The 22,724-nt window shown below is 36.8% G+C and overlaps 1 protein-coding gene across 4 annotated transcripts; it reads right to left on the minus strand.

The window, feature by feature from the left end:
- Window positions 1-4,452: 4,452 nt before the first annotated feature.
- MYNN (myoneurin) lies at window positions 4,453-22,367 on the minus strand. 4 transcript variants are annotated; one of them, XM_061416402.1, is made up of 9 exons: window positions 22,213-22,367; window positions 21,388-21,607; window positions 20,950-21,246; window positions 16,512-17,302; window positions 15,374-15,533; window positions 11,534-11,712; window positions 10,589-10,672; window positions 9,623-9,709; window positions 4,453-7,965 (listed from the first exon to the last, which is right to left on the minus strand). In XM_061416402.1, exons 3-9 carry the CDS (start codon window positions 21,213-21,215, stop codon window positions 7,703-7,705), a joined length of 1,830 nt encoding a protein of 609 aa, XP_061272386.1. In that variant the 5' UTR covers window positions 21,216-21,246; window positions 21,388-21,607; window positions 22,213-22,367; the 3' UTR covers window positions 4,453-7,702. The 4 variants fall into 4 exon arrangements, with proteins under 4 accessions (XP_061272386.1, XP_061272376.1, XP_061272405.1 ...); XM_061416392.1 differs by lacking the exon at window positions 21,388-21,607; XM_061416421.1 differs by lacking the exon at window positions 10,589-10,672.
- Window positions 22,368-22,724: the final 357 nt, after the last annotated feature.

Genomic DNA, 22,724 nt, shown 5'->3' on the forward strand with positions numbered 1-22,724 from the left:
GAGAGATGAACTTGAATCATCCAGGACAGATGGTTGCTATCAGGTTGAGTCTGTGCTGAAAAACAAAATCTTAAAAACATCTGCAGTTGTTTGAGAAATACACTCATTAGTTGATGTTAATAATAACAATGTGTGCAATGGGTTTCAGGGCTTTTTTTGAAATAAGTATTGTTCATATGTTATATTAAAACAATACTACAATCTGATCATGGAATTTTAGAAATAACATGACTTTCCACTATTTGCAAAAAACACTTATTGAAAATCTTCTGTCACCAAATGTTTACAATGGAACCAAAAAAACTGTACAGACTACAGAATTCTAAGTATGACTTTATGTATCCTGACACTTATGATTGATTTGACTTACTGATTTGACTCTTAGTTTAGTTCTTAATCAAACTTTAGTTTCCAATTTGCTGCATGTTTCAGATTTTATTTTCTTTTCACTTTAAGGCTTCTTCTTTGAAGACATAAAGACTTGGTTTTTTACAAAGTTCTTTTACATTCAGTTCAGTTCAGTCGCTCAGTCATGTCCGACTCTTTGTGACCTCATGGACTACAGCACGCCAGGCCTCCCTGTCCGTCACCAACTCCCAGAGTTTACTCAAACTCATGTCCATTGAGTCGGTGATGCCATCCAACCATCTCATCCTCTGTCGTCCCCTTCTCCTCCCACCTTCAATCGTTCCCAGCATCAGGGTCTTTTCAAACAAGTCAGTTCTTCTTATCAGGTGGCCAAAGTATTGGAGTTTCAGCATCAGTCCTTCCAATGAATATTCAGGACTGATTTACTTTAGGATGGACTGGTTGGATCTCCTTGCAGTCCAAGGGACTCTTGAGAGTCTTCTCCAACACCACAGTTCAAATGCATCAATTCTTTGGCACTTTTACATTACATGCTGAATATAGCTAGAACTAAATAACTGTTATCTAAAAAAAAGTTGCATGTCAGAGGAAAGTCAGGTTTCTATATTGTTAAAAATGCAATAGGAAATAAAACTTTTTTGATCAAATCTGAAAAGCCACAGAATTCAAGGTGTAAGAAAACCATGCTATAAGAAAAAAATAAAAACATTTTTAACAATTGTCATTACATTTGGAAAACATTAAGCTGATGAGGAAGTGCTACTCTTAGCAATTAAAACAGCCAATAAACTCAGACTTGTGTAACAGTATGACAGACTTCTTATGCTCAAACATCTGTCCAGAGTATAGTTTAAACTGAAGATGCTAAATCAGCATTTTTTTTTTAAAGTATGGAGAATGAGAATCAAATGGGGGAACTGTTAAAAATAGATTCTTAAGAGTCAGACCTACTGAATCAGAATTTCCAGTCTGGGGAACCTGCATTTTTACAATCCAGGTCATCTTTAATCTCACTGAAGATTATAAACCAACGTTCTGGTTTTCTCATTCTTCAAATTAATTTTTTTTAAAATATATACTTCTCTTAAATGGAAGTATCTAATAGTTAAATGAATTATCAGAAAGTTAACCCATCTGTGTTAACCACGATACAGATAAGAGAGTAAATGTCAGAACTGCCTCCAACCATCTTCCCCAATAGAACCACCATCATGATGTCTAACACAACAGTTTTGCATGTTTTAGAATTTTAATAAATGGAATCATATATATGCTCTTTGTATCCAACTACTTTTGTACATTAGTGCAATTCATTCATGTTGTTTAATGTAGCAGTAATCCATTCAGCTTTTGTTTTGAAATATTCCATAATATGCTGGTTAGTAGGGGTGTCAATAGGATTCTGAAAGAGATTCTCCCAGGCTAGGACACAGTCACATCAAAGTAAACCTTTGTGATGCAGTTTACTTTCCCAGGCTACTCTCTGTTCCTCTGTGCAATGGAGGGGACCCACAAGTTCCAATATTCTCCCAAGAGGAGACTCATAAGGTAGCTGAATGGGAAGCAAACAGGTGAATGTGAAGAAAGTAGGCTTATCTGGAGCCTGCAGTGGGGTGCCATGTACTAAACCTGCAACCAAACAGGACTGTTTGAGGCATTTATGCAGAAGTCTCAGGGCTCTCTTTTTTAATATCCAAGAGAACTAAAGTGAAGCCAGGTCAGCCAAGAAGTACTGGGCTCTGAGCAGGCTAGGAAAACACTTGATCACATATTTTATAAGCTGCTGCCTACTGCATCAGAGGCCAGCAGGATGTCCAGAAAATGGAAAAGAATGGTGTTTTCCCTCATGCCTCTTGGTTATATAAGCCTCTCGTCCTCCACATAGGTGGACACCATTTTAGAGAGAAGACAAAGGGTAGAGATAAGACAAGTTTTAAAATGTTTAAGCACTCCCTTAAGATATAAATTGTCTTTGTATCAGACTAGGTTTTTAACTTTTTTCCAGACTTCCCACTGGGTGGGAGCTCAAGGGGACGAACATGTTAAATTCTGTAGGAAAACTCTACTTCTTCTGCACATCTGAATTGTAATGAGTAGATTTGCAACTACTTCTTCCATTCCCTTCTTGGCAGTCATCCTTTAAGATCCAATGCAAATCCAGACTTCTGTTACAGTGCTGCAGACTCTATTATGCTCATCACTTATCAATGTTTCAAGTTTGGAAGCAATAAAGTGGTTTATATTTTTCAGATATTTGATAAAACGATTGTTTGCTGTACTCTGCTTTTCAAACTAAGTAGTCTGAAAAATCCTTACATCTACTCAAACTGTATCCACCTGGCTTCTACCCACGATTATCACTGCAGCTGCCTTTCTCAAAGGATCATCATGCTCCAGTTACCCAACCCAATTTTGTCTTTGACTGGAATCCGATTTCTCTGTACTATGTGCTCAGTACAAAGCCACTTTTGTCTTCATGAAATCTGCACCACCCTCATTTTCTTCCTGTTACCAATTTCCATCTCCTGTTCTGTCTTTTGCTCATTCTTAAGAATGTATTTTCCCCCATGATTCTGTCTTCATCTTTTGTTCTTCTATATCATCTCCCAGGGTTGCCTAAATTATTTCTGTCACAATAATTATTAGCCTTATGCTGCAAGATCTGTATCTCTAGCTTTAACCTCAACTGGGTTCCAGTCACCATTTCCAACCACCGCTAGACATTTTCACATAGGTGTTTCACCACCAAATTCAGCAGATAAAAAGTCTTCTCTTCCATAAACCTCCATCTTATCTCCCTATCATAATTAACAGCATCACCATCTACTCAATCACTAAAGATCAAAACTTAGGTTACTAAGTTGAGGATACAGGAAGAGAAACTGGCTCAAGTCTGCTTAAGAAAAGGGGGATTTAGGGAATTTGCAGGTTCAATCTGTGGCTGGGGAACTAAGATCCCACAAGGTGAGCAGCAAAGCCAAAAAAAGAAAAGGGTTATTTACTGTAAGGATTTAATAGGCAAAAATCATGGGCATTCAGGCACAAGCAAACAAGCATAGCTATACCACCTCAAGTGGGACTGGGGACTGCAAAGCCTCAGGCCACTTTGGTTTGTCACAGGGTCGTGGTCACTTGGTTCTACAAACCTACTTCATCCCCTTGCTTTGTTCTCTAGATCAGCTTTCTCTGCTTCTTCACTATTTCCTTTAGATTTTTGGCTTGCTTCACTAACTATGGACCAGATCTAAATGATCTTTTTAATGTACACATAAACCAAGTGTCTGAAGTAGCTTGTTTGGGCTAAGAACTGTTTTCTTCCTGGTAAGGTGTTCTATAAGCTGTGATCACAAGCATGGAATCACAAGCATGTTACAAACGTGGCCCTTTAGCATTCAACTGTAGTTCAGGGTGTGAGATCCTGGAGTGTAAACCTGGCGATCTAATCCCATTCTTCCAGCACAAGTGAAAGGCAGAGGACTCTTTCAAGATGGTAGGGGTATAGTCCTAGACGTGTCTTTGATGATTCCGATCTCTGCCAACACCTTTGAGATTTTCTCTCCATTCCCCTACCTCAGTCAGCTGTGAACAAATCCCTCCCAATAGCTATCTCCTCTTGCCTGCCTATCCAGGAGAGCAACAGCTCTTTCTCTGTCCGTTCAATTTCTACTGACTGCTTGACATTTCCTTTCCTGCCTTCCTCTGTTATAACACTTGGCATTCAGGCCTGTCTTTCCCATTTGACTGTAAACTTAAAAGAGGAAATCATCTTGTTCACTTTATGTATTCTGATTTCAATAATTTTCTAGCATTTCAAGTAATAGCCAGATATTTTAATTCAAATACTTGATTCATATCCATGGTGTTTATTTCAGTATATACTTCTTGAAAATAAATACCCTATTTCTGAATGACTACTATGTTTACATGATAATTATCCAAATCCCTTAAGCAAATACATCACATCTCTGCTGAATGAAGTGGGGTGGGGGCTGCAGAGGACAGGTAAGTAAATCATGTCACTGTCTCAAGAAATGCTCTGATAACTATCAATAATGTTCATAAATAATGAGTAAAAACATAGAATTTACAGAAATGGCATTAAAATACAATTTATTTGGTGGTATTTCTAGCCAAATTCCAAAGACTCAAAATCTGAGTAAAAAGTGGAAAGTCATATTAAGAGCTTCATTTATCAAGAGACAATACAGGAACTTCCCTAGCAGTCCAGTAGTTAGGACTTCACACTTGCACTGCCGAAGGCCCAGGTTCAATCCTTAGTCACAGAACTAAGATCCCACAGGTTGCAGGGTGCAGCCAAAAAAAAAAAAAAAGATAGTGCCCACATAACCGCATATCAAGAGCCGAAAGGAAGAACACCAGGAAGTGTTTAGGATAATCATTTTCTATGTTTGGTATGCATTAAGACCACCTATGGAGCTTTTCTAGCATGTTCTGGAGACTGATGCAGAGGGCCCCAGGTGTGGTGGGGCTTGGACACAACTATTTTAAAAACGTTTTTGATGTGTATCAAATGTTAGAGCCATCGTACTAGGATATTTAAATGAGTACATGTAGATTAACTGTCTTTATATAAGCACATTTCAACTATCATTTGTATAATTTCTGTAGACATAAAACATACAGAAAAGTGACAAACTACTGTTGCAACAGGACAGGACCTTTTCTTTTGGAAAAAAATAAAACACTTTTCTAAAATCTGTCTATCAAAATCAGTCTATGAAACGAAACATAAAACATACCAGCAAAAAATCCTTTATATATAATCTATGGTTTCTTTTTAAAAAGCCTAAAATCTAACAATACAGAAGGAATTATCTAATACAAATACAAAACAAAATTAATTTAGAAAATAATTTCTTAGTAAGATCTTCAGCATTCTAAAAAGACTTTCAAAAAACGTAGTAATACTTACATAATTTAGAATAGACCTTTCCCAAAACACTGCACTGTAACAAATATATTTAAAGATGAACTTAACTGATAATTGTGAGTGTTACAATGATAGCAGATACAACTAAAATACACGCATATGATAGTAATACAGCATTAGAAGATGACAGGAGAAAAACTCAGTCTTCAAACTTTCTTTACAAGTCATTCTGGAAGAGCGTCATGCCATGGCAATTTAAAATAAAATTATTTTAGCTAAGAAGCAGATAATGTGATGAAGAAAAACACAATAAATCAACCTTAGCCACTTCAATCCTTTAATGTGACAAATAATAAATGTAAAGGCTAATTTATGTAAAGACAAAATACTAATTACCATCATGTTAGAGGAAATCTGGTAACTACTACCCTTACACAATTATGACATCACTGTAGCAGTTTTTAAAAAGAAATTTTGTTCATTAGATGCTTGGATTAATGAAGATGTGAATTAAATATAGCCTCTCCATTTCAGCAGACTTCTTAAAAAGGCTGTCTTAATTTTCTTTAATTTCTTCACATTCCAATAAATTCCTATTGAATTTAAGCCAGAATAGATTAGTTGAACATTTTTATAACTTTATAAATTGTATTTAAATCCTGTATATTATATTAATACATATGAATGATTAGATTTCTTAGATAAATTAAATACTAAGTTTGATGTACATTGTACAAAGGCAGTATTTCAAACTCTAAGTCAACCCCACTGGTGGCAGTTTATTGTGAAAATGCTGAGTGTGCTGTGAAATGGTGATGATCTGTACAGTTTACAAGAGTTTAGTTTCTAGTTGGTTCCTATGACTAGGACCCCAGAGAAAACACAATTAAAGAAATCAATACCAATAGAAAATATATTAATTTTATTACAGGTGTAGTTTAAAAGCAGAAAACAAATGAGCCATAACTAATGCATGGCAGAAATAGGAAATAATGTCACCATGGTGTTTAATCAGTAGTATAGGAACAGACTTTGTGGAACTAAAAATTTAATGTCCAAAGACTAGGCAGTGAGACTAAATCAATACGTGGGGAAAATGGAAGGGGCAAGTAGTAGTATCAGAATAAATTTGAATTTTCTAAGTTCATTAAGAAGGGAAAGGACTAATGTGAAACTACAGCCACCACCAACTGTTATGGTTTAATCTATAAAAATTTTAAACTTGAAACTTATAAAAAAACTCAAATATAAAATGTTTAATAAACTGGCTTTCTGATAACTCAAATGTCTACTTATAATTGAAGTTAATTTTTTAACAATTTATGAATATAATGTACCAAATTCAGAAGTCAAGTGTTTTATACTATGCACTAAGTTTCTATTTAGAAAATTCTTTAGGGTTTTATTTTTTTAAAAGTGCATAAGAGGTATAAGAGAAGCTTATCAAAAATTTTCACAACTCAGTATATTTCCCTCATCTCCAATAATCTAGAAACTTATTAAAACAGTCTGCATCAAATTTGAAACTGCTTTTAATAAGATAAAAACACCAAATATCTATCTAAAATTCATTTTGAAAACGTAGTCTCAGACAACTTAAATCAAAAAAGTATTGACCACTGATTTTCTCCAGAATTCTGAGTTCTACACAACAAAATTTATATCTAGTTTTCTAGTTTTTAAGAGAAGCACTTTTTGTTTCATTAGAAAAGTTACCTTCAGTGCACTATATTAATAGAGAAATAGCACAATTCTTATTCAGTACCTCAATTTTTATAGTAGAAATATGAATTTCCCCCCTCACAGTTTGAATGTGAAAGTCTTCCCTTGTGGCTCAGCTGGTAAAGAATCCGCCTGCAATGTGGGAGACCTGGGTTCAATCCCTGGGTTGGGAAAATCCCCTGGAGAAGGGAAAGGCTACCCATCCCAGTTCTGGCCTGGAGAATTTGCCAGAGTCAGACACGACTGAGCAACTTTCATAGTTTATATACTGGTCTATGGAGCTTGCTAACAGCACTGTCATGGGCTGATACTATTATGGATTTTGTTTAAATTTTGAGAAGAAAATAAATATATTTTACAGGTCAAAACTCAATCATAAACTGATAGATTTCACTTCAGTAAATGAAAGGCAATCTGAAATGAAAAACAGAAATGGAATTAAGGCAGCTCTAAAACAAAGTTATACTTATTCACCCCAAATAGTGCTACTGCAGTATAATTCATTCCTTTAAAAGTTGTGTGTATAACCTAGACATAAAAGCCAAACATCAAAACAAGCATTGCAGCTATGATGCAGCATCAGGTGCTTTTACTTTGGTGAATGAAAATAATGGTCACAACTCAAATGAATGGTCAATTTAATATGAATATATGCACCTTACCAGCAATGTTTATGTTTACTACCAGAGACGTCTTAGCAATTCCATATTCCTCACAAAGTCAATATAGCTGTTGTAAAAAAATCAACTGTGGCTCTGAATACCCATTTGCAGCTGGCCTCAGCAACGCGTCTGGAGCAGGAGGCTGGCTGTCTGCGACAGGCAGCAGCAGGTGGTGGTCCTCAGCCCCCAGTGGGAGAGTCAGTGGCAAAGTCACATCAGAAGGTTTCACGTCCAGAGTTTCTGACAGAGGACTTTTTTGTATGGAGTCTTGTTCATTCAAGGGATGATCCTCTATACTGGAATCTAGAATTTTATCTGCACCTGAAGAAGGGAAAAAACTCATTATCTTTAAAAACAAAACAAAAACCCCAAGGAAGACTCATCTACTTACCATTCCCATTCTAACCCCACCTTTAGTCACACCATTTCTCTTTTGCTGATCTGCCCTTCTCATTACCTGCACAAACCCATTCTGGACCTCAAGACTAGGCTTGTCCGTTACAAAATGGAACTCCATTACAAAAATGGACTTAATTGCTCTAGACCAGGGTAAGCTGTTTCTTAATCACTCATTTGTCAATACTTCATATACCACCTCGGGACACCTAGCTATCTATCTTACTGCTATGTAACATCCTACTTAGGTATGCCTTGAATGCTCAACAGACTATATATTCCTTAGAGCAAATGTCTAATTACACTTCACTACTTCCAAGTACCTCACGGTGCTACATAGATAAGTACTCTTTTTAATTCACTGAATGTATTAGTGAATAATTCATATCATTCTGTGAGTTCAAGTTCAGAAGTATGGCACTTTCATTTATTTTCAGAAGAAATTCTGCATTACTCAAGGGATTAATTATCCAGCTGACTAAAGACACACTTTTCTCTTCAAATTTTCCACTAGCTTTCCCATGTTGTCACTCCAAAAGTATTAACATGATTTCAATCTCACTACCCTCATTAGACAAACTTGCATACTTTTGTAAAGTTATAACTCCTATTTTTGCCAAACTATCCTTCGGTTCAACCAGTTAAGAATACAACCTGCAGTCTCTTGTTGCAGTGACTCTCTTCACAGTGTTCTCTCTGCCTGGATGAACATTTCCTTTCCCATTTCCATCCTCCATGTTTCAGATTCTCTAGAATTAAGCTTTCCCAATACTCATGTCAGGACTTAATCTCTTCTTCAGTACTCTTGTGTCTTTACCATATCCTACATTTTGTCTTGTAATCATAGTTATTTATTTAGATTTCTGGATTCCCACACTAGACTGTAAGCTCTTTGAGGACTAGGACTACACTTTCCTAGTACCTGCATGGTTATGTGTACTTTAGAGGTACTTAATAAATGCTCGTCGAATTTATGACTCACTGAAGTTTTCAGATGTTACTACCTTAATCTTTATGATGTTTATGTTTACTACCAAAAACTTACTATCATCTCTACACAGTGAGGAAGATTAACGGTGTTTCTAGGCATAAAAGAACTGTAAGCACAGTGAAACTTTTTCAAGGATTCATTTCTAAGCAACAGACTAAAAATTCTGTAGTATGGTTTTCCACTCCACATATTATGACAATTTGCGGATATCTGTTTCCCTATTTCCTCTCATACAATTTTTGGACTAGCGTTCATGATGCTCCTTTCTCTGCATAACTACAATAAACCCCAGGTAACCCAGACTCTAGTATGTGAAAGAGTGATATACAGTTGTTTATGTATTCTTTCATTCTTGAAATTGTTCATACATCAGGTTTTTAAAGGAGAAAATATTTTAAAGCAATGTTTATTACAAGGTCAATATGCAAAGAGTGAACTCACCTGCACATTACAAAGCTACCTTCCTCATATGGGTACACCTTGTTTTAAAAAATATATATCTAATTTAAACTGTTACAATGTGTATCTCAACATTTTAAGGAATAGCACAAATATGAGAGCTCCAAATTTTTAAAAAACACAAGCATTTACCAGAATGTACTTTTGTTTTGTGCTTCTTTAAATTTTTAATATCTGTGTAAGAATTTCCACATAATTCGCAGATAAATGGTCTTTCTCCTGAAAAATAAGTTAAAAAATCAAAGCCTCAGTATTTCAGAAACTGAGAAGGCAAAAATATCAACGTTCATGAACACAGTGCTAACATTATTACATTACTTTAATTTCTTTCAAATTACCATTTTAATCTCTTGGCTCTAACATAGCAAAATAAAAACTTCCACACATAGGCACTCCTTTCCTTTATGCAAAGCTTTCCTATTTCAAGGAAAAATGAAGCATTTTCACTAACAGAAACCTCAAACTAAAAAATTAACTCTATCAGACATTTAGTGAGTGCCAATCATATGCCAGACTCTGGCTAAGAGATGTAGCTGAGGGGGAAAAATGCATAATTATGGTTTCTACTCTCAGGTAGCTTATAAATTAGAAAATCCTTTCTATTATGAGGAATAACTTTTAGAAAGATAAAGAACAGTACATTTTCAAAGTGGTCTTTTTGTTTTAAAAAACCTTGAACATTTAATATGTTCTTATACTATCTATATACTGCCTTTTAGAATAACCATGTCATTGTTAGAGTATATCCCTAAAATTTGCATACTGAATATTGTTTCATAAGAAAATCTGATATTATCTTAGTATTACCTATCCCTTTTCATTTTTTGGCATATCTGTGCAATTTTACCCAAATCATTTAAAAACTACTGATTACCTGGAACACATCTTAGAAAATCTACATAATTCTTGACCCAATTTAATCCATACTCCAAACAACAACAACAAAAAAACAAATAAAAACTGATACTCATACATTAAAATATAGCTATAGCTAGAGTATGACTAGATACCATATAGTCCATAATGGTTTAAAGTCAATGTTTACATAAAAAGAAATTAGAGAGAACAAAAAATAATACGTTCTCCCTAAACACAGACCTGTATGGGATCGAAAGTGTTTGTTGAGCTCTCCTGAGGAAATAAAACTTTTCCCACAAATACCACATATGTATGGTTTTTCACCTAGATGGAAAATAAAAGATAGCGAAGTGGTGTACTATACCAATATAATATTTATCAGTTACAATAATCTATAGTAAGCTGTTCTAAAGTATTATTTAAATTAAAACCTCTTTATATTGTATTTTAGAGGTATTTTCAGTGTGATCCAACTTAAATGAATATTAGTAATTATTTTACACTGTTCATATAACCTGATACTTTTTCATATAATAAAACTTTCTCCAAATATCCTTCCAGTAGACTAAAAATGGGCAAGAAGTCTGATTTTTATAAAATTAAAAACATGAGAATTCATCAATCCATATTTCAATTCTTGTTATCTACAGGATTATTAAAGGGGAGTTAAAATCACTTAGGAAGATCTATTAAAAATTACCCTACAAAAAAATGAAAATCTTTGAACAACAGATTTTGCTTCAAAATTGATACTTTGGGTTTTAAGTATCTATTTAATTTACAAATCTTAGAATGTTTTGTAGAAAAAGTCCTAAGAACAATTTAGTAACTACTAAATTGATGTTCTATCCAAACTCATCCCAACCCCTTAACTTTACAGCTTTATTCCAGGGAAACGAAGCTTCAAGAGGCTAAGGAGTTTTTCTACCACCATAAAAAATGTCTTAACTCAAACTTACATACTGTCAAAATTACCTGATTTTCATGTATGTAAGTTACATGAAAAAAAAAAATTTCACCCACTGTGTATTATTCTAGAAAATAAGTCTGTTTTTACATCTAATATTTATGTGAAAATCAGAAACATAAAAAGCTTCAAGAAGCACAATTTCAAAGGCTCAATTTCCCTTTTTCTTTTATTTACAACTGTCCTTATTTTAGGCAATCCCTGTGTCACATTCTTACCTGTATGTTTCCGAGAATGAGTGATAAGAGAACTAGAGACAGCAAATGCCTTCCCACAGGTATCACACACATAAGGCTTTTCTCCTGTATGCCTTCGAACATGGTAGGTCAATGTGCTGGCTTGGGCAAATCGCTGTCCACACCTATCACAGACGTATGGCTTCTCTCCACTATGCTTCCTATTAGTAAATAATTATAGAGATATATGATGGCAAGTAAAACAATCTGAGGATCATATAGCAAACTTTTCTGTACAATTTTTCATGCAGCATTTTCATTTCATCTGAACAGATCCAGAATATGTATTTTAAATCAACAGTTTTCCCCAGAAATAAAGCCATGCATCTATGATCAATTAATCTGTGACAAAGGAGGCAAGACTACACAATATTGGAAAAACAGTCTCTTCAACAAATGGTGCTGGAAAACTGAACAGCTACATTAAAAAAATGAAATGGATTAAAGACCTAAATGTGAGACCAGACACTATAAAATTCCTAGAGGAAAACACAGGCAGAACACTCTGACATAAATCTCAGCAATATCTTTTTTGATCTGCATCCCAGAATAATGGAAATAAGTACAAAAATAAACAAATGGGACCTACTTAAATGTAAAACCTTTGGCATAGCAAAGGAAACAATAAATGGAACAAAAAAGACAACCCACAGATTGGGAGAAAATGTTTGCAAATGATGTGACCAACAAGGGATTAGTCTCCAAAATTTACCAACAGCTCATATGATGCTTAACAGCATCAAAACAACCCAATCAACAAATGGGCAGAAAACCTAAATAGACATTTCTCCAAAGAAGACATACAGATGGCCAAGAAGTACATGAAAAGATGTTCAATATCACTTAGAGAAATGGAATTCAAGACTACGACATAAAAAGAAAAGAACTACAACATATCACATCACACCAGCCAGAATGTCTTATTATCAAAAAATCCATGAACAAATGCTGAAGAGGGGGTGTGGAGAGAAGGGAACCCTCCTGCACTGTTGGTGGCAATGTAAATTTGTACAGCCACTATGAAGAACAGTACGGAGGTTCCTTAAAAAACTAAAAACAGAGCCACCATAACCCTGCAAGCCATACATCTAGAGAAAAACAAGATCCAAAAGGATACATGCACCCCAATGTTCACTGCAGCACTGTTTACAATAGCCAAGACATGAAAGCAACCTAAATGTCCATCTATAGAAAAATGGATAGATGTGATACTTTTATACAACAGAATATTACTCAGCCATCAAACAGAATGAAATGCCTTTTGCAGCAACAAGATTGGACCTAGAGACTGTCACACAGACTGAAGTCAGTCAGACAGAGAAGGAGAAATATATGAAATCCCTTATATGTGGGATCTAAAAAGAATTGATACATACGAATTTACATACAAAACAGAAAGAGGATCAACACACTTAGAGAAAGAACTTATGGTCATGCGGGAGGGGGGTGGGGGGGAAGGATGGGAAGAAACAGTTAAGGAGTTTGAGATGGGCACGTACACACTGCTATACACACTGCTATACTGAAAATGGATAAACAAAAAGGACCTACTGTAGAGAGCATGGAACTCTGCTCAATGTTTTGTGGTAGCCTGGATGGGAGGGGAGTTTAGGGGAGAATAGATCTATGTATACGTATGGCTGGGTCCCTTCCCTGTTCACCTCAAACTATCACAACATTGTTTATTGGCTATATTCCAATACAAAATAAAAAGTTTAAAAAAATTTTTAAATAAAATCAACAGTTTCAATGTATAATGTCAAGAATAAATGTTTCAGTTGTTATGAAAACATTAGTTCTGAGATTAGTTCAAAGTTTTCCCATTAGGTGTATGTGGTAGTCAAGTATGCCTACAATACTACAGGCAATGATTTTTGCTTGTCCATTCACTATCCTTAAACCTTCAGCACCCATCCTCACTCTCAGCTGATGTCCTTGCTTCCTGTTTTGCTAAGAAAAATTTTAGCAATCAGAAAAAAATTTCTACATCTCAAACCTCCACCTATAGGCATCTGTATCTACAGAGTTTGCTTTTCTTTAATACAAGAACGGTAGTTCTTCCTATTTGTATACTTAGGACACTATCCCCCTTGCCTACTCCAGGTTCACTCCTGAAATTTCTTCCATCCTGTATCATCAATTTCCTCCTCTCCTTTGGATTATAGTATACAAATATACTGATGTATCTCCCATCTTAAAAAAAAAAAAAAAGACCTCGACTCTACTTGTTCCTCTATTTTTCTGCTCTCCTTTTAGTAAGATCCTGAGTCTCCAACAGTTCTACTTCACTTCTTCCCCACTAGTCTCTGCTAACCGGAGAAGGCAATGGCACCCCACTCCAGTACTCTTGCCTGGAAAATCCCATGGATGGAGGAGCCTGGTAGGCTGCAATCCATGGGGTCGCGAAGAGTCGGACACGACTGAGCGACTTCACTTTCACTTTTCACTTTCATGCACTGGAGAAGGAAATGGCAACCCACTCCAGTGTTCTTGCCTGGAGAATCCCAGGGACGGGGGAGCCTGGTGGGCTGCCATCTATGGGGTCACACAGAGTCAGACACGAATGAAGTGACTTAGCAGCAGTAGCAGTCTCTGCTAACACTGCTTTCGTCAAAACCACTGCTAACCTTTTACTTTGCCAAATCCAATAGTCAATTCTCGGTCCTAATCTCCCTATCATCAGAATTTGACACAATGACAGCTCTCTTCTGAAATCATTTCCTCCACCTGGAATCCAAGACTGCCCAACATTCTGGTTTGCCCCTATTTTTGCTGTTTCTTCCTAGTCACTTCAGCTGGTTCTTGCCTATCTCTCAGAACTCAAAGTTAGTGTGCCTCATGACTCCATCCTTTGATGTCTTTTCTGTCCATCTTCATTCTCCTGGTGACCTCATCTCTTAACATTATGACTTTAAATACTACCTACATGTCAATGACTCCGAATTTATGCTGCTAAGTCGCTTCAGTCGTGTCCGACTCTGGGACCCCATAGACGGCAGCCCACCAGGCTCCCCCGTCCCTGGGATTCTCCAGGCAAGAATACTGGAGTGGGTTGCCATCTCCTTCTCCACTGAATTTATGTCTTCAGCTCAAACCAGTCCCCTGACTTCCAGACTGAACCATCTCTTACACATTTCTATTCAGGTATCTAATAGTCATCTAAAATTTAACACGATCAGAACTCTACTCCTAAACTCCCACACTCCTACTTAAACTGCTCTATCCACAAATTCCCATTTCAGTTAATGGTAATTCCATCTTTTCATATGATCAAGCTCAAAACCTGTGTATTGTTTTTAATTCTCTTTTTTATACCTCACATCCAAATGTGCTGAGAATTCTGTTTGCTATACCTTTAAAGTACATGCAGAATCTGACTACCACTTATCTCTCCCACTATTACCTTTCTGACCTGAACCATCATCCCTCTCACTCGGGTTTTATCTATAGCTTCCTAACTGGTAACTTTGCTTCCACTCTTGCAATCTTACAATCTTTTGCTAACAAAGCATCCAGAGTGATCTTATAATGCAAGTAAGTTCACATCACTTATTTCTTTCTCAAACTTAAAAGCATCATAATGGCCTACAAAACCTTCACCTTCTGAACACCGTAACACCATTCAGACCTTACTTCCCTCCCTTACTTATCCCCCTCCAGGCATTATGGCTTCCTTCTGGTTCTTTCACTATGCTAATAATATTGTATGACAGTACCACAATTAGAACTTTACTGTCCTGAATTCTCATATAATAGTCTATTTAAGGCTACTTTGAATGACAGACTTAAAGATCAAATACCCTTTTTTGCTTTTATTTTTACCTTGCATGAATCTTGAGATTGCTAGAAGTTGCAAATTGTAAATTGCATACATCACATTTATAGGGTTTTTCCTCACCATGATGCATGCGACTATGGAAGACTAGCTGGCATTTCTGAGCAAATCCTTTATCACACAATTCACATTTGTATGGCTTCTCACCTAAAAGAAAAGTAAATAAAATTTTATTTAGAAGGAAATATTGTTTTAGTTGCTTAATTCATACAAACTTTCAAAAGAGTTCAACAGTATTAGTAGTTTCAGTATTCAGAAAATACTAACTGCTAGGAGAAGGCGATGGCACCCCACTCCAGTACTCTTGCCTGGAAAATCCCATGGAGGAGCCTGCTAGGCTACAGTCCATGGGGCCGCTAAGAGTCAGACACGACTGAGCGACTTCACTTTCACTTTTCACTTTCATGCACTGGAGAAGGAAATGGCAACCCACTCCAGTGTTCTTGCCTGGAGAATCGCAGGGACAGAGAAGCCTGGTGGGCTTCCATCTATGGGGTTGCACAGAGTCAGACACGACTGACGCAACTTAGCAGCAGCAGCAGAAGTAAAAAAGCATATAGGATCTTTTTCCAGATTGATTATTGAAAACACCAATAGAGTTAAAAGAAATTAGTGTTTCTTATTTCATAACAGTGAAAGGTGATGAGAGAAATATATAATGCTTCTAAAAAGTACAAATCTAGCATACCAATAAAGGTTGAGGAAGGACTGCACATATAATTTACGTTCAGAAGTTGAAAAAGTCTAAGGAAGCAGGTAGTGACATATGTTGGCAAAATCTGATAATCAGCCTGAGTTGTAATTACTTTTTCTCTTTATCAGTTTTAATATATTGTCTGTTAAACAGTTAGCAAGCTAGAACTAAGTTTATGCTTATTTTAACTGCGAGGAAAAATGATTTAGAGTTCACGCACTGGGACTTCAGAGTACCAATTACAACAAAACAAAGAGCCATTAAATATTTGGTCACAATTACAAGGTATTTTCAAGTCTAACATGCTCAATATTTTTATGAATATAAGTGTATACTAAATTTTGGACATAAATAGTCAACACTATGTATTAATGTCTATAAAAACATTTCAGTCACAATATAAAAACTATACTTCCCACAAACAGTCTTACCTGTATGAGTCCTTACATGAGTTTTCAGCTGGTTACACTGGGTAAATGCCTTTCCACATAAGTGGCAGACATAAGGTTTGACTCCTTTATGTATTCTCATGTGTCTTCTCAAGCTGCTGGCTTCCGAAAACACTTTCCCACATGTGTTACACATTGGTTTGGCCTTAGAATACCTCTGATCCAGCTCTTCCCCAGAGCTTTCCAGTTCATAAGAGTTCTTGACACTGGCTATATTAGACATAGAGTGTTCTTTCAGAGCACAGTTTGGCTGTGATTTTCCACGTTTCCGTTTCACCGTAACAGTCTGCACAATATCTTGTGCTGGGAAAGTATTTTCCACAACTGATGTCAACTCAAGTTCTGAATTACTTCTTTGTGCAACTTGTTCTATTATAGGTGTGGACAACTTATTTGCATCGAGAAATAATTCAACAGATGCATTCTCTAAAATGTCACTGGGATATTGCACTGTTTTATTCTGCCCTGTTTTCTGGGAATTGAAGGCCTTCTTCTTCTTTTTAGTTTGAGATGACTTCTTTGCTAAAGCTCCTTGTTTAGGATTTGCCTGAACTAAATCTGTAGACACTTCTGATTTCTCCCGACTGTTATAATCTCGCAGAGTCAGGAGACAAGTCTGTTGATTCAATTCAATGTTTCCAGTAATACTAGATATCTCTGTAGAAGAGGGATTAGCAATAAAAGCAAAATCTTCCATCTTTATTTTACATTTAGTGACCACCTCTTCCACTTTGAGATAGTCAGCAGCCTGATGGATTTCTTTAACATTCCAACTGTAAGGAAACAAGGCTAAATGACAATATTCTGATAAAGAAAAAACGTTTCTGAAACACAACTACGCAGATATTTCTGTCTTTTAAAGACCTAATGAAGTAGAATGATGAAAAATGATTAACAGAACAAATTTTTACAATTTATTCACTCAGAATGTTTAGGAAAAAATCTTCAGTTTTACAGAAGTTGAAAAGATAAAAAAGTAATGGATCATTCGTATGTACAACCATGGAAAAACAAAAATGTTAATATCTCTACTTGTTAAAAAAATACCTGACACACAAAAAGAGTTGTTGGCAGCCTACTGCCTCCTCCCATTTATCCTGAGGCCTCTTCAGATAGCAACCAACTTTTCTTTATTTGTAATTAGAAGAGTCTTAAAAAACTATTATCTTCCTCTGCTCCTCTATGAGGAACCTGAACAGTATTTCTTGAAACTTCCTGTGCACTTGAATTACCCAGGAATTTGTTAAATGTAGATTCAGATTCAGTAGGTCTGTTTTGGGGCCCAAGCATCTGCATTTCTAACACACTCCCTGGTGATGCCAATGCTGCTGGTCCATGGATCACAGCTGAAGGAATAAGGTTTTAGAATGCACTAAGCTCTCTCTAGAAACCTTCCCACCTTTTTCGTGTCTGATATTCAACACAAATTAGCTGGAGAATTTGTCATATTAGAGTTATGTAGAAAAATTTAACGTTCAATTTGAATGTTCAACATTCAAATCAATATTTATTGAGCATCTACCATGTGTGGTACTCAGAGGGATATTAAGACATATCAAATAGTCTCTGCCCTCCAGAAGTTTACAATGCAGGGGAAGGCTGGTTGTTCACTTACGTTAGCAACGGCTCTGGACTACTAGGTGACTTAACTAGGGTTAAGTCAGCATCTTTGGGGGCTTCAATTTTCTTAGTTGTAAAGTTAGAGAGCTGAGTTGGTATTAATACCAAAAACACACCCTTTTAATTATTTGAGAATGAATATATACTCACACACACACACATATATATACCCTCAAGTAACCTTCCTATTTGTCATTTTTCCCCAGAAAGAAATTTTTTTCAGAAAACATTAAGTAGATTTATAGACTAGTCTGGAAACCTAATCACCAGTTTTAGTGAACATTTTATTCTGGGAAAATCCATCCCAAATTCCTAACTATACTACAAACTTTTGGACAATCATCTGTTTGCAAACTGACTTCCTTAGCTAAGAATACATTACTTACTCTATTCTTATGGCCTTTGGCTATAATTTGGGGAACAAATAAGGAATGATCCTTGCAATCAAGTTAACTCTCTGTTTGCAAAGGTACAATATGAATGCCCCCAAAATAAGTAAAATCTTATTAGTCTTGCATATGAATTTCTGTGCATGTACATACCACTTAGTCTGTAAAAACACTGTTTTTTAAGCATTTTAATTGATTTTTGTTACACAGTCTATTATTAAGTTATAAAAAGTGAGAGTATTAGAATGAAACCCAAATTTATTCTATCACTTATTATACCACGGTCTCAAATTACAATTGTTCTTAGTAAATGAACCACAAACTAGATGAGATAACCTTTCAGACCACTACAAACTAGTACTGAATCACACACGAACTGTTCAGAACTGAAACGGTAATTCATACAAATTATTTACCTATTTCATTGACAGCCTATAAGCTCAGTTACAGTTAAGAAAGTCAGTCAGCATTTATGTCAATAACTGATTTGGTTTTGTTTATAAGCATGAAGTTAAAAGTGTCTGCAAACTTGCTTTCACTTTTTGAACAGTCACTAAAAATCATTTAATTACCTATGCCAGATTTATGGCTAACTGCTTTATATGAGTAATTGTAATCACCATTTTACATACAAAGGATCAGAGGTTTCAAAGAAGTAACTTGTCCAAGATCACAGAGCATTAGAACTAAGATTTGAGCAAGGAAACTAGCTCTTGAGTCCACTTAATTCTTTATTATTCTGTTTTCTTAATAAGTTGTACAGTCTTTCTATTTTTGGTCTATATCTTCTCTTACAATTGTGGCTGGGCTCAAACAATTAACTCCCCAGCTCTTCAGGAAAGATGTATAGCAAAAAAGATTGAATCAAACATCTGGCTCTTCACACTGGTCCTCTGCATGAAGGCTCAAAGTAAGGTGCCCTTCAGTGTGTTCAAATCAATTCAACATTTTTTCTGGCAAAGTTAATTGAGAAAGGGAAATCACTAAATTAAAGATCAACCAAAATTCACTGGTTTTGTGATTGTTTACTTTATATTACGCATTCTAAATTTTTAGATCAAAGGCACTTGTATAGCCAAATATTCAGTAAACTTAAATAATATCGTGTGACATTTATCTGTGACACTGATGTTCCTTTAAGCAACTTATACAGAACTGACACAAAAATGTCATTACATCAAAATTTAAAAGTAATCCCAAACAGCATGAATGCTTCCTTTTTAATAGGATTAAGGAAAATCCTGATTCCAGCTTTTCAGAGAAACATATTTTCATAAGCTGCAATGTAAAAAGAGGGAAGGATTTTGTTTAATGTGTACATGTATGTATCTATAGAGATCATCTGGAAAACAATTAAAGAATATTTATCAAAGTGTTAAGAGTGATTACCTGTGTATGGCAGAATTTCAGATGTTTCCTTTTTTGTTTTTTTCCTTAAATTTTCCCCAATAAATGTAGATTCAAAGGATTTGGAGAGTGGGATAGAAAAGAAGAAATAAAGGAAGGAAACTAATGTTCACTGGGAGATAATAAATCCTAAATTTTCACAGTAACAACCCATGTAGTTATTATCATCTCGTTTTTTCAGATGGAGAAACTGAGGCCTAGAGAAAATGTATATTGATCCAAGAGACACAGTGACTGACAGTCAAGATCTAAAGTTCATAACTGTGCTATGTCAGATGGTGACCTATTCATGTTTACACTTTCAAAAAAGCTGGAGAAAAGAAGGCAGGAGTAATTTTATGGGTTTCTCTTTCCTTTTATCCCCATCGCCTTTCTCTACAACAACCAGTAAACATATTAGTATTAATCTAACTACATAGTTCATCGAAAATGAAAGACAAAATGCCTGAGTTATCAGGTTCTTCAGAACCTACTTCTTGTCAGTGCAGTGACAGCATTCAACATCTCAGAGAAGCATTCTAGCCGACTTAAGCATTGTATTTTTCTGAATCAAGATCAGGAAGAGGTCCTGAAAAGAGGGCACTAATAAAGAACAGATTCTTTCTTCTTTCTCCACCTATACCTCCCACCCAAACATCTTATAAGGTAGGGGATGAAGAGTGAGAGAGAAGACCAGAGGGAACCTAAGACCAAAAAGCAAGGGCAAATTGGAATTCAATGATCTTTAAGTTTCCATTCCTCAAAATACACACTTTGTTTCAGTAGATAAGTCAAATATGTCAAAAACCATACTGTAATCCTATGAACATCTGTACTTTTTGTGCTTATGAAATGTAGTCTGTTTACTGCAAACCAGTGATATTGATCTCTTTATTAAAAACAACACTGGGCACACCAGTGTTTGAAGACTGAGAGTTCTGGGATTGAATGGAAAAAATACTAATCTGCTTTAGCTCAAGACTACTGACCAGCTTTTGTAAGTGGAAATAACATAGGTACCTTACCTGTCAAGATTTAAAGTTCCTGTGTATATAAACTCCAACAGTTTCTGAAATCCATCAGCCTTCACCTGACTCTGATCAAGAAAGACATTGTTCTCAGAAGTGCTCCTGTAGATTGCACCAAAATATTCACTAAACGAGGCAAGCACATTCCTGTGAGCTTTAAACTGGAATTCCCCAATCACTATGGTGCAGTCACAAAGAAAACCTGCTTCCCGTTGTTTGTTCAGTCTCTCTAAAAGGTGCTCACAGTGGTGCGAATACTGCATTTTGATATCGGAATCGAATTCTATCCTTGTTCTAAAAAAACGAGAGAGAGAGTAAATCAGTACCACTAAGTTCTCATCAAACTTTTCTCCCAAGCCACTGGTGAATAAAGAGACATAGAATCCAAACAAGAACAAAGTCTGTTCTCATTTTACGCCCCCAGAAAATTCTTACCAAGCAAGTACGGATAAAAATGCCGAAGGGATAAAAATCGTTCCTAGTTTTTATTTCATCTTGGTCAACTAACACAATCCTTTGGACACGTCAACAAATGACGATGTGTGAAAACATTTCCACAAAGTGAAAAAATAAAGCACCGCAAAATTTCACACTTCTCCATCGCAAAGAGTCGGACACGAATGAGCGACTGAACTGAACTGAAGATCAGTTGAACCTTCACAGTTTCAAGTTCAGTAGGCACGTGTAAATTACGAAAAAAAAAAACAAAAACAAAAACAAAATTAATAAACCACTAAGAAATGATTCCTTGGGACAAATGATCAAAGGACATGGTACGAGTTCTTTAAAATTTTCTCAAATGCTTCTCTGCCTTTCGACCAAGATTAAGTGTAAAATTGCTCTCAAATCGCCGAAACCCGTTACCTTCCGCAGAGCATACAGTGGCTTAAAAGCAAGGCGGGTGGCGAAGGGGGCGGAGAACTAGCACCTGGGCCAAGTGTTGTCAAAGATCTGGTCACCCGCCCCGAGGAGGCCACGCTCCTCCCTACCACCACCCCAGTCTATTCGAGGCCGCAAGGGAGTGACAGTAAAAGCCGGTCTCTCCCGACTTTCGCCTTCCTGCCCTGCGCCCAGCTCCCACTCCCCCAATTCCCACGGCAGAGGCTGTGGCCAAGGCCAACATCGGGGCTGCCTCGCCCTAGCTTTCCACCCTAACACCTTCACTCCGGCCTGAATGCGAACTCCACGGAGCCTGCCCTACAATGCCCCAAGGTCTGGAGAGAGCGGGAATAGAGGCCTGGGGGCAAAGACAGAACTCACCTTATAGAAACCCGAGGGGGAAAACAGTTTCTTCACTCTCTCTCCGCCATCTTGGAAGGACGTCACCACGCCACGCTCCGCCTTTCCCTGCTTCCTCCACGATGACGTCACATCCGGTTCCGGGCGTTTCGCGGCTACGCGGTAGGCTCTAGGACCCTGGAGGTCCAACAGCAGCCTGAGGGTAGCAGGCTCGTGCCTAGAGACCCCGCTACTTAGCATGCCGGGAACACCCGAAAACAGGGAGAGTCTTGGCTAGGAGACTAAGGGCTCGCTTACGGAGCAACGCCTGTCGTCCTCACCGTGAGCATTCTAGATAGTCAGCATCTCGCGCTCGGCCTGCGTTTTGCGCGGAGGCTGAGCGGCGCTGCCCTGCGGGCCTGTTTCCAGGAGCCAAATTGTGCATTGTATGCTGGGGCTTGTAGTTAGTTGCTCGTCTTCTCCCATTATCCTCCACTTCCTTGAGGCCCCACGAGTGGGAACAGCTACTTTGTGTACTCGGGCTCTCGGCCATG

This window comes from Bos javanicus, chromosome 1, assembly GCF_032452875.1.
Source record: "Bos javanicus breed banteng chromosome 1, ARS-OSU_banteng_1.0, whole genome shotgun sequence".
Classification (NCBI taxonomy): Eukaryota; Metazoa; Chordata; class Mammalia; order Artiodactyla; family Bovidae; genus Bos; species Bos javanicus.